This window comes from Miniopterus natalensis, chromosome 20 (assembly GCF_054644295.1).
Source record: "Miniopterus natalensis isolate mMinNat1 chromosome 20, mMinNat1.hap1, whole genome shotgun sequence".
In the NCBI taxonomy this organism is placed as follows: Eukaryota; Metazoa; Chordata; class Mammalia; order Chiroptera; family Miniopteridae; genus Miniopterus; species Miniopterus natalensis.
In genome coordinates, this window is record NC_142100.1 from 11,655,157 (window position 1) to 11,670,505 (window position 15,349).

At 60.6% G+C, this 15,349-nt stretch overlaps 1 protein-coding gene across 1 annotated transcript; it reads right to left on the reverse strand.

Annotated features, from left to right (window-relative positions):
- Positions 1-580: 580 nt before the first annotated feature.
- Positions 581-15,264, reverse strand: ROBO3 (roundabout guidance receptor 3). The gene is made up of 28 exons (XM_087828773.1): positions 15,090-15,264; positions 11,975-12,301; positions 11,587-11,744; positions 11,032-11,152; positions 10,805-10,943; positions 10,419-10,546; positions 10,011-10,135; positions 8,665-8,836; positions 8,147-8,352; positions 7,860-7,941; positions 7,426-7,591; positions 7,052-7,218; positions 6,452-6,573; positions 6,028-6,253; positions 5,721-5,842; positions 5,312-5,483; positions 5,042-5,227; positions 4,271-4,294; positions 4,148-4,190; positions 3,805-3,944; positions 3,316-3,510; positions 3,060-3,195; positions 2,695-2,907; positions 2,149-2,300; positions 1,916-2,026; positions 1,560-1,721; positions 892-1,100; positions 581-592 (listed from the first exon to the last, which is right to left on the reverse strand). Exons 1-28 carry the CDS (start codon positions 15,247-15,249, stop codon positions 581-583), a joined length of 4,176 nt encoding a protein of 1,391 aa, XP_087684899.1. The 5' UTR covers positions 15,250-15,264.
- Between the last annotated feature and the right edge of the window lie 85 nt (positions 15,265-15,349).

Below are 15,349 nucleotides of genomic sequence, written 5' to 3' on the forward strand. Positions count from 1 at the left end.
GGTTCCCCCATCACTGCCTCCTTTCTTTGAGTTTTAAAAATTATTACCAGGGCATATTTCCTTGCAAGAGAGAAGATACACCCCAGAGGGGGCACTAAGGGAGGGCCCAGCTGTTCTCCGAGGACAGGATAAGCTTCTCGTGGTTATTTGGAAGGTCCCTCTGGCTGTAACTGGGGGGACAGTTCAGCTCCCTTGGGGGCAGGACAGGTCGAGTCTCTTAGACCTGTCCTCACTGAGTTTTGACGGAGAAGTTCAAATGGAAGTGCACTGACATACACCCCCTGGCAGTGCCCTTTCTTCTTCCCACCCTGCACAAAGCCAGACGAATGGCCCAGGACTCCGATCAGACTCTTTACTGTCTTTTTTACAAATGGGTCTCAGGCAGGAAGAGATGGAAACAAAGAGCCATCTCTCCGGCTCCTAAGCCAGTTCCTCAGGGAACCCGCCATCACTGCTGGGAGGGAGGGAGAGACCCCTTCCTGCTCCTCTTTGCACCCCCTCATTTATCAGGGGAGGGGCTGCCATCCAGGCTCCTGGCCCAAGGACAAGCCTTTCCCCATGCTGATGTTCTCATCAAGGGTTATCTTGGTTCCTAGAGAGAGAGAGACAGGCAGACAGAGAGGCTGGTTGGCAAGGCCCGGGCCAGAGCAAACAGGCCACGGGAAGGGATGTGCCTCTGCTCACCAGCTCTCCTGACCCGCCTCTATGGGAGCCCAGCCTCCTCTGCAATGTGTCACCTTGCCTTCAGCCCTTGCCACTGTTTCCAGGATTCCTCCTGCCACCGCACTCACTGGGCCCCCTCCTTCCCACACTTCCCCTGCCGGCCCTTCTCTGTCTCCCTCTATCCAGTGACGCCTGTCCCACCCTCCCTAGTTCCCCACTCTCAGTTACCTGATCCCTAGCCCCCAGCTCTCGGCATTTCCGTCCTGGCCTTTGGCTCTGGCTCCGGCTGCGGCTGCGGCTGCGGCTCCGTCCAGGGCCCCGGGAGCCCCGAGAGCTGCTGGAGCCTCGGGAAGAGTTGCTGCCAGCGGTGGAACAGGTGCTGGTGGCCTGGCCCCGGGACAGGAAGCTTGGTCGGCTGTAAGGGAGCCAGGCCTCTTCTGCTGCACGAGAGATAAGGGTAGCTGGGCCTGGGCAGCGGGCTGAACCCACTATGCCACCCCAACCACCACCCCAGCTCTAGGAGGAGAGCTGAGGGCAGGCAAGGGCTGAGAAGCAGAGTGCCCAGCATATGGCCTGGACATACTCGTGTTCAAGAGCCTGCAGGGAACCCCCTCCTTGGGCAAAGAGGCACAGAACACCAGCCCCTATTCTCTCATTGAGGCTGTAGACCTGAGAATGGATACAACTTGAGAACCTCGGGGAATCTGGCTCAGAGACAGCTGGAGAGACAAGCGTCTCTGATGTTGCTCAAATGCATGAACCTAACCGAAAGTGAGGGGTGAGCTGGGCTGAAATTCACCCATCGATGGTGCCATCTGGACTGTACCATCGGCCTGCAGTCCTAAAGCCCACCTCCTGTATAGCAGTGGCCCTCCAGCCTGCCCTGGCTTCCTTACCATCCGGGAGGGGGCCCCGAGAGGCCCCGAGGGGCACCCCCTGCGCCATTCTTCTCTCCCCACTGTGCTTCCGGTCCAAGGAGGACATGCTGCCTGCTGCTCCCAGCCCTAAGGCCCAGCTTGTCTCTTCCTCTGGTGGCGGCAAGGGTGGTGGGGGCAAGTCTGGGGAGAGACCTGTTTTAGCAGAGTGCCCCGCTCCCCTGATCCCAGTCTCTCCCACTCCCATGCCCTGGCACGGGGAGGCTGCAAGTGAACAGGCCAAGATCTGCCCACCTCCAGCCTTCAGAGCTCGCCCTTGGTTTCCTGCCCATCTCCACTACTGACTGTCACCAGCCCCAGGCCCACAGCCCCCTCACCCCCAGGACTGTGCTCCCGCCTGTAGGGAACAGCCTTGGATTTCTTCCGAATTTGGGCTCGGGGCCCTTGAAGTGGAGGAGTCATCTCCCCAGGCACCTGCCGGGTCCTCCCTGGAGCATTAGGAGACAGGAGAGGAGCAGTAAGAGAGAAGGTCCGGGAGGGGCCTCAGGGGGGAGGGTAAACAAGCTGGGGGGGTGGGCAGTGGGACAAGATGAGGGTTCTACAGACTCACCTGGGGTACTGCTGGCTGTGCTAGGAACAGGGCTGGGGCTGCAGTGATGGGAGGCTGTGGGGCCAGCCCCTGAGCCAGCAGGCCTCCCTTCGTGGCTATTCAGGGCGGGCTGGGACACACTGAGAGGGGAACTTGGCTCAAGGGGCATCCTCCTGCAATGGCATGAGGCCTTAGCACTTGTTCACTCAACAAACACTAAGTGCCTACTATGTGCCAGGCACTGCGTTAGACACTCAGCCCTGTGTCAGATAAACAAGACACAGGCCGCCCCCACCAGGCTCCCTAGCGGACCATGAGGAAGCCATGTCTGAAACGCTCCAGGAGCTGGCAAAGTCACTCTGATGGAGAAACAGTCTGAAGGGAATGAGAGACTTGTGAGCCTCCAGGTTTCTCCCCAAACCACACTTCTACCCTCATATAGCCATGAAACCTCTGTACCCAGAGCCAGCCATCCATCCATCCATCCATCCATCCATCCATCCATCCATCCACTGAGTAAATATGTACTGAGGGCTATAAAGCGCAAGGTACTATACGCCTCCCTACCTGGGCATCTGGTGGAGATGGGGAGTGTCAGTGAGGGGCTGGGGAGGGTCGGGAGGTGAGGGGGTGAGAGTGGCTGTGGACTGTTGTCCATAGGAAGGTGTGGGAGAGGGGGTCTCCGCTCGGGACGCAGGGACCAAGCACCCTCCGCTGGAGCTGGGCTCTGCCAGTTGGCTCCTCTCAGGCACCGGTGGGCACCACTCTCCCGGCTCTGAGCTGGGAAAAGAGGCAGGAGGGTGGGGATGGCTGAGTAGCTTCCATACCCCCCTTGGCCTTCCTGCTGCGGCTCCCCTTCCTCTCCCAGCTCTCTGCCCGCCCCGGCCTGGGCTGGTCCCGCGTGCAGGGCCTGCAGCAGGATGCACCCTCACCCAGCCTCCAGCTCCTCAGGCCCCCCCAGGCAGCTCAGTTCACAGGAAGGAGGTGGCGGTGGCAGGGCTTCTGGCCAGCTGAGGGAGGGCATCTGCACAGGTTTCCCCAGAAGCTTCGCTTTGCCTCCCCTGGGTCCTGAGGAGAGCGGGGAGGAGCCAAGGTACAGGCAGGAAAGAGGCAGCGTGAGACGCGTCAGAAGAAAGTGCTGGGCTAGGCCAGAGGGGAAGCGTGGGGTACGAGGAACTGGAGTCGTACCACTGTCTCCCTGGCTCCATTCCGGGGGAGCATACTGGCTCCAGGTGCCCAGGTCCCCGGAGGAGTTTGGGGGGAAGCCCCCATGGAAAGTCTGCAGCTCCTCCCCAGCCGGGTCAATGGTGCTATAGACGGGACCCTCCGGGGAGGCAGCAGCGCCCCGGGCCGTCTGAGCCAGGTAGAGGGAGATCCCAGCTTCTGAGGGAGAGAAAGAGCGAGGCCCGGGGAGGAGGCAGCGGCAGGCACGGAAAACAGGCCACAGGGCAATGGAGGGCCAGAGGGAGTCCCACCAGGTCGCTTCTGCCCCGACCCCAAACCTTACTTCCCAAGCCAGGGCCCGGTGAGGCAAGAGGGGCGCTCCCCCAACTCACACCCTCCCGGGGACCCACCAGCCTCAGGACACTGGGGCTCCTCAGCTCCCCGCAGTGTGCCCCAGCGGGCTGGGAGCCGAGAAGGGTGCTGGGGCCAGGTGGGCGAATTCGAACTCCTCACCATTGTAATATCTGTCGTCTGGGTCGGGATTGCTGGGGCAGCAGCTTCCCCTGGGTTCCTGGGCTGAGGGGCTTCGAGATGGGTGGGGCCAGGAGTCTGCCAGCCAGGGGTAGGGAGCAGGGCCGAGGCCCACGGGTGGCCTGAGGGAGAGCATGTGGACCCTGGGGTGGGGAGCCTGGAAAGGCGGGGGCAAGCAGAGGAGGCAGGGGCAGTCGGGGGCTCTAGGACGGTGGCCCTGGTGTCTGGGGCGGGGGCCCTCAGCTGAGGCTCCCGAGGCTGGAGAGGAAGGGATGTGTCTGCCGGTGGAAGGGACTGTCCCTGGGAGATGCGTTAAGAGAATTACCTGGAACTGGCTCCCGAGAGGCCCTCCGAGTGTGGGAAGGACACTGGGGAAGACGAGGGAGGCTGGATGAGAGAAGAGCCCGTGCGGGGCCTGAACCCCACGGGGCAGTCGGGGGTGGCTTACCTGCAGGTGTGTAGGCAAAGGAAGCTTCCGAAAAGGATCCCGGGGAGAAAGAAGAGGGAAACAGGAAAAAGGATCAGAAATAGCCACTCTCGTCCACTCCTTGGCCCCTCCCGATTCTGCAGCTCAGGCTGCACCCTGGACCAATTTCATCATAATTTCTAGGAGTGAGGGGGGCTCCGGCACCCGCATTTTTCTAAAGCCTCCCAAGTGGCTGCCACGTGTCTAGGTGCTCTCAGATCCCTCCAGACGCGCCCCTCACCGGGTGGCGGAGCTCAGTCTCCACCCGGCAGCCCTCCGGGCTTGCCGCCCGAGCCCCGCCCCCAGGGTACAGCCCCGCCTCCTGACCACGCCCCCTCCCGGGCCCGCCCCCACCAGCGTGTCTCTGCTCCGACTCGCCCCCGGACGCACGCTGCCCGCGGAGCCTGCCCTCTCCTGCCCAGGCGTCTAAAAGGCAAGTCTTAACACCTCCCCCCAGACCCGGGTCCCGCCCCTCCGAGCCCCGCTCCTCCCCCCAGTCCCGCCTGCTCGTGGATTCAGTGCGCCCCCTGCCCGGCTCCGAGGGGCGCAGCGCCGGCCCCCGCCTCCCACCCTCGAAAGGTCGAGCCCTCCCGCTCCCTCTCCCTGCGCCGCCCCCTCGCTCCAAGGAAGGCGGCTCCGGCTCCGTCCGCCCCCAAGCACTCCGTTCCGTCTCCCCCAGTCCGAGGGCGCCACTGGCCCGCCGCCCCCAGGCCCCTCCGACTCCCCCGCCGCCCCCGACCCTCCGACTCTCACCTGCGTAATGGCTGAGCTCCTTGCGCTGCCTGCGGCGCCGGCAGAGGGCGCCACCGAGCCCGAGGAGCAGCGCCCCGCAGGCCGCGCCGCCGCCCGCCAGAAAGGCCGGCTCCCGCAGCACCCTCGCCAGCCGCTCCGCCAGCCCCTGGCCCGCCTCGAGCGCGGGCTCCAGCTCCCGGGGGGTCGCTGTGGGGGTCAAAGCCGTCAGCCGAGTAGGGGCCTGGAAACTTCCCAGCCCCTTCCTCCCACCACCCCCGCCCCCAGACTCACGCAGCTGCACAGACACCGGGGCACTGGCCACGCCAACGCCAGCGCTGGTGGCCGCTGCGACCAGGGTCCGGTAGGGGAGACCTGGCAGCAGCCCCTGGAGCACCGCAGAGCGCGCCCAACCTGCCGCAGACCGATTGAGGTGGAAACGGCTCTCATTCCCCAGGCACCAGATCTGGGGAGGCAGAGACCCAGGTTTAGAGTCAGAAATGGGATTCTGGCCCCACGTGGAAACCTGACGCTCTAGGAGGCCCAGCGGCTTAGCCAGGCTTAATTCAGCCCGGAGACAACACTCTGAAGCCTCTCTCCTCTCCCAGAGCCTGCTCCGCGGCCCCGAAGCCAGTCCTGGATCCCTGCCTAATCCTAGCCCTGGGTCCTCCCCCTCCCACCCAGGCCCTTCCCCACCCGGTACCTGGTATTCCTTGATGACCCCATTTTGCTGGGGGGGGAGTGGAGGTTCCCAGGACACGGTGATACTGCTGTTGCCTTCACCCCCCAAGGCTACTGCCACTCTCTGAGGGGGACCACTGGGGGCTGGCCAGGGTGGAACGTGAGGACACAGTCATTGCAAGCTGCCCCTCAGGCCCCCCCTCCCCCTCCCTGCTCTAACATCTTAGGGAACTAAGGCTTCCCACCTGCTTGCCTTGCTCCCCACTGCAAACTTTCACCCTCCCCCACTTCCACTTGTACATCCAGCAGCTCCCTGCCCTGCCCCTTACCCTCCTCAGGAATGCTCCCCGTCACCAAGAGACTGTCAGCACCCAGCCCCTCCTGGCCTTGGGCTTGCACCTTGATCTGAATTTGGGTCCCTGGGGGGAGTCCTCTTAGCACAGTACTGTACTGGCTTGGGGACTGTAGGTCCAGCACAGTCCAGCTTCCCCCATCAGAACCTGCTACTCTCCAATACACCTGGAAACCTCGCACCAGCTCGACTGGGCCATCTACCTATAGGAGACAAGAGGGAACACACCAGAAGGAGATGGGAGATGCTAGGGCCACGCAAGTCCTCCAGGCCCAGCCCCTCTTCCATTCACCCTGCCTTCTCCGGCCACTCACTTCCCACTCTCCCATACCCACTCTTAGAGGCCCCTATGCCTCCCATCATCACCTCTGCCCTTCACCTCACCCCTATGCCACACTCACAGTCCAGGACACCTGCAGGGTCCGGGGCCCAAGGACTATGGGCTCCTGCACACGCACAGCCACCCCAGCCAGTCCCGGCTGGCCTCTCCACGGGTCCTCCGCTGGCCTGGATGGGTTGCTGTCTAAAGAGCCCACTCAGCAGGGGCCGGCAGGGACAGGGAGTCAGGACTGAGACTGTGCTGTGTCCTGCCCCTGCCCGCCCCCAGTCTAATACTCAGTGCTCCAGAGCACACCCCAGGGTCAAGGGGCTGGGGGTGGAGGGAGTTCCAAAGGTGGGCCTTCTAGTCTTGATAATCTACATACACTGAGTACTTAGATTATCAGAAATGAGGAGCCACCAAGGTGACTGAGTCCTCCCACACCCCTGCCCCCACCTCTCTCTCTCTCTCCCCTTCTGCTTCTTCCCCCTCCTTGCCCTCCCCCTCCCTCTCCTCCTCCTCTTGTTCCCTCAATAAGAGGGAAGCACGACCTCCTGTTTCAGACCAGCCACCAGTATAGACCTGGCACCGCAGGGAAGAGCTGCCATGGGGCCGTGGTTTTGGAGAAGGGTGCTATGCAGTGTTACATGTCATACCCATGAGACAGGGACCCTGCCCTTACCCTGGGTGCGGACAGGCTCAGAGACGGGGCTGGGCTCACTGAGGCCCCAGGCTCCCACCGCTCGCACCAGGAACAGGTAGATGGTGTTGGGCTGCAGACCGCTGACCGTGTGTGTCTCCAGCTGCACACCGTCTGCCACTGTCCGCCACGTGTTGCCAGCTGCTTGGCTGCAACAGGAATGAGGTGACAGAGCTGTCTGAGCCAGGGACCCCCCACCTGTCTACCCCCTCTCATCCATTCTCTCTGGCCCCCTACTGCCTCGCCACCCTGGGAAAGGGAACTGGCAAACCCCTCCCCACAATAGCAACGACCCTAAGGGCATAGGATCCCCTCCTTTTAACTGTGCAGGTTTGCACTCAGAGCTTTCTCTGTACCTGAAAGCCTCTATCAAATAAGAGGTAACTGCAGCCCCAGCCTGCGGGTTGGGCTTCCAGGTCAGGGTGACGCTGTTCTTGGTGATCTCAGTGACCACTGGCTGAGAGGGAGGCCCTGGAGGGCTGCTGGGTTCTGGAGGCGGGTCTGGTAATTCTCCCCGGTTTCCTGCAGGGAGGAGATAGATAATCTTTAAGTATGTATGTAACCTGCCTCCTTCCCAGAGGGGCTGTGGAGCTGTGACAGTGGAGAGAGGGCCAGAGTGCACCGACCCCTACGAACATCCGCCTCCCAAGCCACCACTTCTGTCTTCCTCCCCCCACTACCATGGCCGTGGCATTGGGGAGATAAAATCAGTCCTGGGGTTTGGCGAGTATTGACTGCCTTTGAAGAATGTTTGGAGAAAGGGCAAAGAAGGGAACAAAGGAAAACTCACCCTGCCCCCTGAGCCAGGCACTCCATATGGCCTCCCCTGTGGAACTCTTGGCCACACAGCTGTAGAGGCCCACGTCCGTCTCCTGCAGGAGAGAGCAGAGGGCTGGCACACTGGGAGTGGAGTAAGGCAGGGTGAGAGGGTGGAGGTGGGTATTCAGAAGGATGGGGAGGGTGTCGCACACTCTGGGTGGTCTGAGAGAGCAGAGGGGTAGAATGGAGTTAGGGCCCCAGAGGGTACTTGCTGGAGTTGGGCATTCTCAGTTCCTTGGGCCCCAGGGTGGGACTCACCTGCACCTTGGCAATGTGCAGGGTGCCATTGGCCATTAGGTTGAGCTGGCGGCCATCCCCCTGCAGTCCCTGCCCATCCTTTTTCCATTGGACACTCGGTTGAGGGGTCCCGGTTACTCTGCATGGCAGCCACACGGAGGAGCCAAGTGCCAGTGTCTGATTTGCTGGTCCCTGGAGGATGATGGGAGGCAGCCCATCCATCGAGGCTGGGAGAGGAAGAACTTGGGTACCTCAGAGGAGGGGCCCAGGTTCAGGCAACCAGCTCCTGGTCTTCATTCTCGGCCCCTTCCTCTCCTCCTCCCCGGAGATGAAAGGGGTTCCTTAATCAACTGTAGTCTCTGCCCAGAACTAGCCATCTAATAGTGGCTCCTGGGCCTAATTTCCAAACTTCAAGGAAATGTCTCAGGAACATACCCCGTCCCCTTGCAGACACATGGTAGAGAATCCAAGAAAAACAGATCTCCTTAAGCCATTACTTCCTTCCAGGCCATGGGTCCCATATCTCCACAGGCACATACCTCCTTTTACCTTCAACAGGGCCTTGGCCAGGATGCTGCCAGCCACACTGACAGCCTGGCACACATAGTAGCCAGCATCCCCCCTCTGCACTTCAGTGATGTTGAGCTGGCCTCTAGGAGAGACTGAGAAGCGCCCTGTGGGCTGAAGAGACTGACTGGGGAAAAGCAGGACCTGGGGACAGAACAAGGAACCAAGGTAGGAAATGAGCAGGCAGTGGGCAGAGAGAGCTCCCATTCTCAACACCAGAATGCAGGGGTTCCTAAGGTTCTCATTCATACTCTGTCCCCACACAGTTATGTGACCTTGGGTAAACTAGTTAAACCTATTCACAAAAATGAGCTATTTTATTAGATGACTCTGGGATATACTTCCCAGCTCTGTGCAAGCTATTTAAACTTCCTGAGCCCAAATTTCCCCAAATATGACTCTTAGAGGCTAGTTCTGATGATTAAAGGAAGTAATCCTATGAAACTCTTTTAATACATTCGTGATAAATGTTAAATGCGTTCCCCTTCTTCCTGGCTCTAACATTTTACATTAGATGCAGACCCAGAAGGTAGTGAAGTAGGTGTGGGTCTCAGGATAGATGGCACCATGCTGAGCCCCTGACGGATGCCTCCTCCCACCTCTACTACAGCAGCATTTTTATTCATTTCAGAAGCTAATGAAAACGCAGCTGACTCCAATGCTAGAGATGTTGGGGAAATAGTGGCTGTGGATTTGGAATGAGGTAATAGGTGGCCTGGTTTCCCAGTGGAGTGGAGTTAATGAGACTTATTTTATTATAATGATCTTGTTTCCTAGTAGCAAAATTCCCACCCTCCCCTTACAGGAAGTTACTTACGTTGTAACTTCAGTTAATGTTCATTCCAGCTGTACATTCTGGGATTTATTTGCTATTGTAGAGGGATGAGCACAGCGCCCCCTGGTGGAGGTCTCTTATAAATAGAAAAGCTAGTGAAGTTCTACCCTCAGCAGCCTTGGTACAGTGCTACTTGCTTTCCGGAGCAATGTATTAAAGCCCAAGCCCCAAAGGTCTGGGGAAAGGACCTAACTAGATTTGCTGCATCCTCAGGACATCCTTGACCCAAAGAGAAAGATTCCAAGGAATTACTATACAGGACCGTTCCCTACCACCTAAATGTGTTATTCATTTTAAAAGTATTGGATATGCTTCAGCCTTTTATATTAATTATCTTATTTAATGCTCCTAAATAACCTGCAAGTGTTCCTGGGAGGACTAAAGGTAAAACAGAACCCTGAGAGCAGTTTGCAGAACATAGAAGGAGGGAGGCTAAGACCCAGAGAAGAAGCTGGTGGGAAGGCCCTTGGAGCTGGCACCTACTTGGCTTCCCTCCTTCTGCCAGAAGATGGCAGGTGGGGGGTTTCCTTTGGTCTCGCATTGAAAAGTCACATTGTCTCCAGTAGTTGCCATCTGGTCCTGGGGCTGGGTCACCAGCTGGGGTGGGACTGGCAAGGGGAGGGGAGATAAAGGAACAGGGAGTCAGGGGTACTAAGAAGGGAGATGGAGGGAACAGGACAGAGAAGTCCGAGCTTGGCTTGAGTAGGAGCAGATATTCATCCATCTCTTGCTCAAGCCTGTTTAGCTGTCTCCTTCTCTCTCTCTCTCTCTCTCCTACAAGTCCCACGTGACTTCACATCTCTCGCTTGTCCCCTCCCCCCCATCATTTTCTACTCATTTCATTTTCCCTCATTTCACCCCTGCCGCAAGCAGTCCCAGGCGGGGCCTCACCATGAACACTGAGGGAGCCAGACGCTTCCACTCGGCCCACGCTGTTCTCCGCCACGCAGGTGTATGTCCCCTCATCGTCAGCACTCACACGTCCAATCCAAAGGCTGTGGTCACTCCGGATCTCATACCTGCTCCACTCCCCACCCCCGCGCTGGGTTGGCCATAACTACAGACCACTTCTGTCTCCCCCGGGACAGACACCAGGGCAGGGTACATAGGGCAGGGACAGAAGCTCTGTGATTGGCGGTGGGGACTGGATAGGGCAGAGCCACAGGCTCTGGGGAACAGACTTCTCTGAGGCGGTATCAGCCTTCCAGTTTTCTAGGGCAGGGCGCATTCGTGAGCTGGTTGGGTCTCCTCACAGGCCGGAGGAAGGGGATTCTCACCTGCCTGTGGGCAGTTCTCCATCCTGCTTGCGCCAGTGTAGACGAGGCGGGGGATCGCCCTGCACCTCACATGGGAAATGCACAGGGCCGTCGGCCAGGACCACCCGATCCACTGGCCTCTGCAGGAATGAGGGGCGCTCTGCGGAGTGGGCACGAGTGAGCAGTCAGGGGTCTGCAGAGCTGTGTAGTGCCCCGCTGCACGCTCCCATGACCACAGCCGCGCCTACCCAGTACCGCAAGTTCGGCCCCCGCACTCTCCCGTTCTCCTGCCATGTTGGAGGCCACACACACATACATCCCTGCGTCACTCTTGTGTGTGTGTGACATCATCAGCTTCCCTCCACGGATCTGCAGAGTAATAACGGGAACCTCGGTCCTTTATAGCCATCGAAGCATCTTTATTGATTTGATTTTCACAACAAACCCATGAAGAAAACCAGTAAAATCCACCCATTTAGATAAGGAGTTGTCGTTTTGCCCAAGGTGGGGACTCAGGTCTGTCTCTTCTCCCACGGGTCCCGGGGGGTCATGCTTCCCCCAACCTTATACCAAGACCATCTTCACGTATCCCTCACTCAACAGCTGACTCTCAGCCTCTAGTCAGCTAATGCCTGATCTCAGATCGCCTGCCTGACGGCCCCAAGCATTATTCCCGCCTTCCAAGACCCTTAGATTCAGGCCTTTCTCCTTGGAGGCACGTGGGAGACCCCTGGCTAGGGCCGCGCCCCTCATGGCTGCGGGCACTGGTCCCCGTGGAATCCCCAGCCTGGCCCGGCCCTCACCGTGATCCTTCCCTCCTCCTCCTTGACCGGGGCGCTGCCCTTCTTCCAGGACACCGACGGCTCCGGGTGGCCGCGGGGGGGCACGCATTCCATCACAGCTGGCTCCCCCACTGCCACCACCACGTTCCCAGGGGACTGCCGGAAATCATCTCGGAGGACTGGGGTGGGGTGGGGTGGGGGCAGGAGAGAGGAGAGAGGACATGTGAGTACATATATGAACAGGACCGTCTCCCCCGCCACGGGTGAGAAAATACCAGGCCCAGGCGCGGGCCGTAGAGACCAAAGGCAATGTGGCGTCGGCTGAGATCGGGGCTGGTTCTGGACGGGATTGCCCGGCGCCCTCCCGCGGCCGCCAGGCTCAGAGCACCCGGCCGGCGGCGGGGCTCACCCGCCACTTCCAGCGAGGCGTTCCTGCTGGCCGCCGCGCCCAGGTAGTTGCGGGCCACGCAGGTGTAGACGCCCTCGTCGGGCCGCGCGCGGCGCCCGTGCACGATGCGCGGGAAGAAGAGGGCGCCGCTGGGCAGCAGCAGGCGGTGCGCGCGCGGATCCTCGCGCGCGGTGGCCACGCGCGCCCCGTTTTTGTACCACTCGATGTTGGGCCGGGGCCGGCCCTCCGCACGGCAGGGCAGCGTGGCCGGCTCGCCTCGGGACACCAGCAGATCTGGCGGCTGCTCCACGATGCGCGGCATCGCGTCCTCCGGCCCGACCCTCGACCCTGGAGGATGGGAGGGACGCAGAGCATTCAGACGGGGAAGCCGGAGAAACACGGGGGCGCCAGGGAGAAAAAGCACCCCGCCTCTCTCTGTAGGGTCCGGAATCTCTGGGAAGAGCCCCACGTTCTTGGGCTCCAAAGGAGGTGCCTACAGATGGGCAGATAAGCCAAGGCATCGGGACACCTGTCTCCTCTCCTGCCAGGTCTAGTGGGGAGTGAAGGGCCACCCGCGCCCCGTCCGCACTCGTTCACAGATGTCCTTGCTCCGTAAGCGGGGCACCAAGGCGAACGCTGGGTTCCTCGCCTGAGCGCGGTCCCCGGGGCAGCGACATGGAGAATGTGGCCAGGCCTTGGGTGCCTCGGGGCAAGAAAGGCCTGAGTGATGGGCGGGGCCCGGGAGCCATGAACGGGCCTGAGTCCTTCTATTGACACCCCAATCATGTTTCGGGGTCCTGTGAAGTCACCGGAATCGGTAGTGGAAATGTAACTCTCTGAGCGGCACAGGTTCCAGCAGATTGTTCTCAGAAGGGCATAGGCAAGAAAGGCTGAGAACCACTGAGAAAGGACTTCCTCTCCTGCCCTGGTTCTGTCTGCTCGGTTCACAGGTTCTGCGCCCGCCCCGCCCTCGGCCTACAGACTTCTGCTCGCTCGCCTGGTGCGGTAGTGCTTTGGGAGCCTGGAGCCCGGAGCCCGTCCCGCTCCGATCCCCCAGCTTCATCCAAAGTGGCTTTGTGACCCCTGGCGGCCAGTAGGCGCCGCTGCAGCCTCACGGAATCCTGTCCTTCCCTAACCGCGACCTATGGATCCCGCTCCTGTCCCGCACCTCCCCGCCCCCACTCCGCTTCTCCCGCTCTGATCCCCGGGGACCTCTGCTTCCAGCCTCGGTGTGCGGTTGGGTTTCCCTTCCCGCCCCTACTCTTACAAGTTCCGATGGCGATGGCGAGGGAGCCGGGTGGGTTGCCTGTGGGGGTGGTGTTCTGGTGAGAGCGCATTGAAGGGGTCAGGGACAGACAGATTCCTTTCCCTCCCACTTAGGGAAGGGAGTAATTTTCTTGATTTCCCTTCTGGATGGAAACTTCTGATCCTCACCCAGCTCTCCTCCATCCCATCCCAGGCCCAGTTTAGGCAAAGGTCCGGGGGTGAGCAGCACTGTTATGGTTAAGAGCTCAGGGGTTGGCTGGAGCCAACTAGGGCGGGAATCTCAGACTCCACAGTAACTGCTGTAAGAATCTGGGCAAATAATTGAACCTCTCTGAGTCTCAGCTTCTTTATCTGTAATGTGGGAGCAGTGATGAGGGCTGTCACAAGACCCTCGTGTATGCAAAGCACTTGGGGATGAAGTTTGGATGAAGTTGGATGAAGGTTACTTAAGCGTTCTTCCTCCCGCCCACCTGACCTTATCTCGGGTCCTACAGTCTGTACCTGAATCAGAATCTACCAGCCCCAATATTCCCCCTTTGCCCTTCACATAACCATCGGGTGTAATGGAAATAGGCAGGTCCGTTATTGCCAAACCTTGTGGTGCTTTTGTGACCACTGGGGCACTGTCCATCCCCTCTGAATGTTTCCTCCCCGCAGATGTGACCATCGATTTCTTCGCTACAAACCTCACTGAGACAGTGTAGAGTGAAAACACTCCGTGAGAGTGCCAGGCGAGCAGAGGCCTGCTTGGGGCACCTGTGAGAAGGGCTCTGTGCCTAACCTCCTGGGAATCTGGGAAGTCGGGAGATGGGAGAATCCCGGCTCATTCCCCATCTTTCTCCCGGTTCCCTCCATGCACAGCACACCTTGCTGGCCGGCCCTTTGCCCCTAATTCCTGTAGACACATCTGCAGGCTCTGTTTCCCTGGAATTTTCTCCCTGTCATTAGGGGTCTCAGGAGAGGCTTCAACAGAAGCTAATGAATAGCTAACGGTCATGCTAATGGGGCTCTGGGGCTTCTCCCCAGCACCTGAGTTCACACACGCACGCACATTGCCCAGGTCCCCATTCTCGCTGCCTTGGGGTCTCCAGCACAGCGCTCGCCCTAGATTCGAGTGGGCGGAGGCCAGTTGATCCCAGCCTGGGAAGAACCGGAGGGAACCGGGGCCAAGGAGCCAGGGAACGCGGGAGTTCCCGACGCGGCCGGCAGGGGGCGAGCTCGGCCCTGGGCCCAGCTCCCGCAACGCAGGAGGAGCGCGCGGTCCGGGACATTATTTATTAATCACCGTAATTAGCGTCGACGGCCTGGCCGCCGCGGCTCCGCGCCGTGGGCCCGCTGCGAGCCCACCTCTGAGGGGCAAACTCCCCAGTTCCCTGAAATGGTCGTCGCCCCGCAAAATGGTCGAGCTCGGCAGCAAACACATCCAACATTTTGGCTTCCTCGCGCTCGTCCTAAGTTTGGAGTTCTTGGCAAACTTAGGTTCCCGGAGGAAAAGCTGCTACCCGGGCGGGTCACTAAGTGGCCGGGCTTGGCCCAGGCCCGCCGCGCCCGCGCCCCTCCGCCGACCTCCGCGCAGTGGGCCCCCGGCCTCGCCCGCCCCCCACCAGGGCCCTCCTCGCCTGGGACGGCCTGGGCTGGGGAGGTGGGGCGCACTGGACTCAGCAGCCATCTCCTCCCAAACCCCGGCCCCCGCCGGTACGCCCACTCAGGCGCTCCAAGCCCCAAGTTATCCCTAGGTGCCCCTCCCGGGAGGCGCAGGGAGGCTCCCCTCGGCCCGGACGTGGGGCAGCGGCTCTTGGTCACCCCCTCCACGCAGCCCTCCCTCCTGACCCCCATTCGGGATCGACATCCCCACGGGGCAGGGGCTCACCGTTGAGCAAAGGCTCGCCAGGGGACGGCAGGCTGTGGTTGAGCGCCAGCCCCGAGGAGTTGAAGCCGAGGAGCAGGTCGCTGGAGTTGGCCACGTCCCGGGCCAGGGAGTCCGCGAACAGGTTCATCTGCAGCAGCGTTTTCAGCAGGTAGCGCAGCATGACGCGACCTGCCCAGGCCCGGGGCGGGGGGCTCGGGGCCCAGCCCCGGGGTCTGCGACCCGCGGGCGGGGAGCCGCAGGCCCCTCGACAGCCTCTGCGC

Excerpts from the sequence above, each read along its gene's own strand:
- ROBO3 (XM_087828773.1), bottom strand. The coding sequence starts at position 15,249 with ATGCTGCGCTACCTGCTGAAAACGCTGCTGCAGATGAACCTGTTCGCG. Across the intron at positions 8,837-10,010 it reads GGCAGAAGGAGGGAAGCCAA|GTCCTGCTTTTCCCCAGTCA; the intron begins GTAGGTGCCAGC and ends TTCTGTCCCCAG. Across the intron at positions 2,027-2,148 it reads CACAGCCAGCAGTACCCCAG|GGAGGACCCGGCAGGTGCCT; the intron begins GTGAGTCTGTAG and ends CTAATGCTCCAG.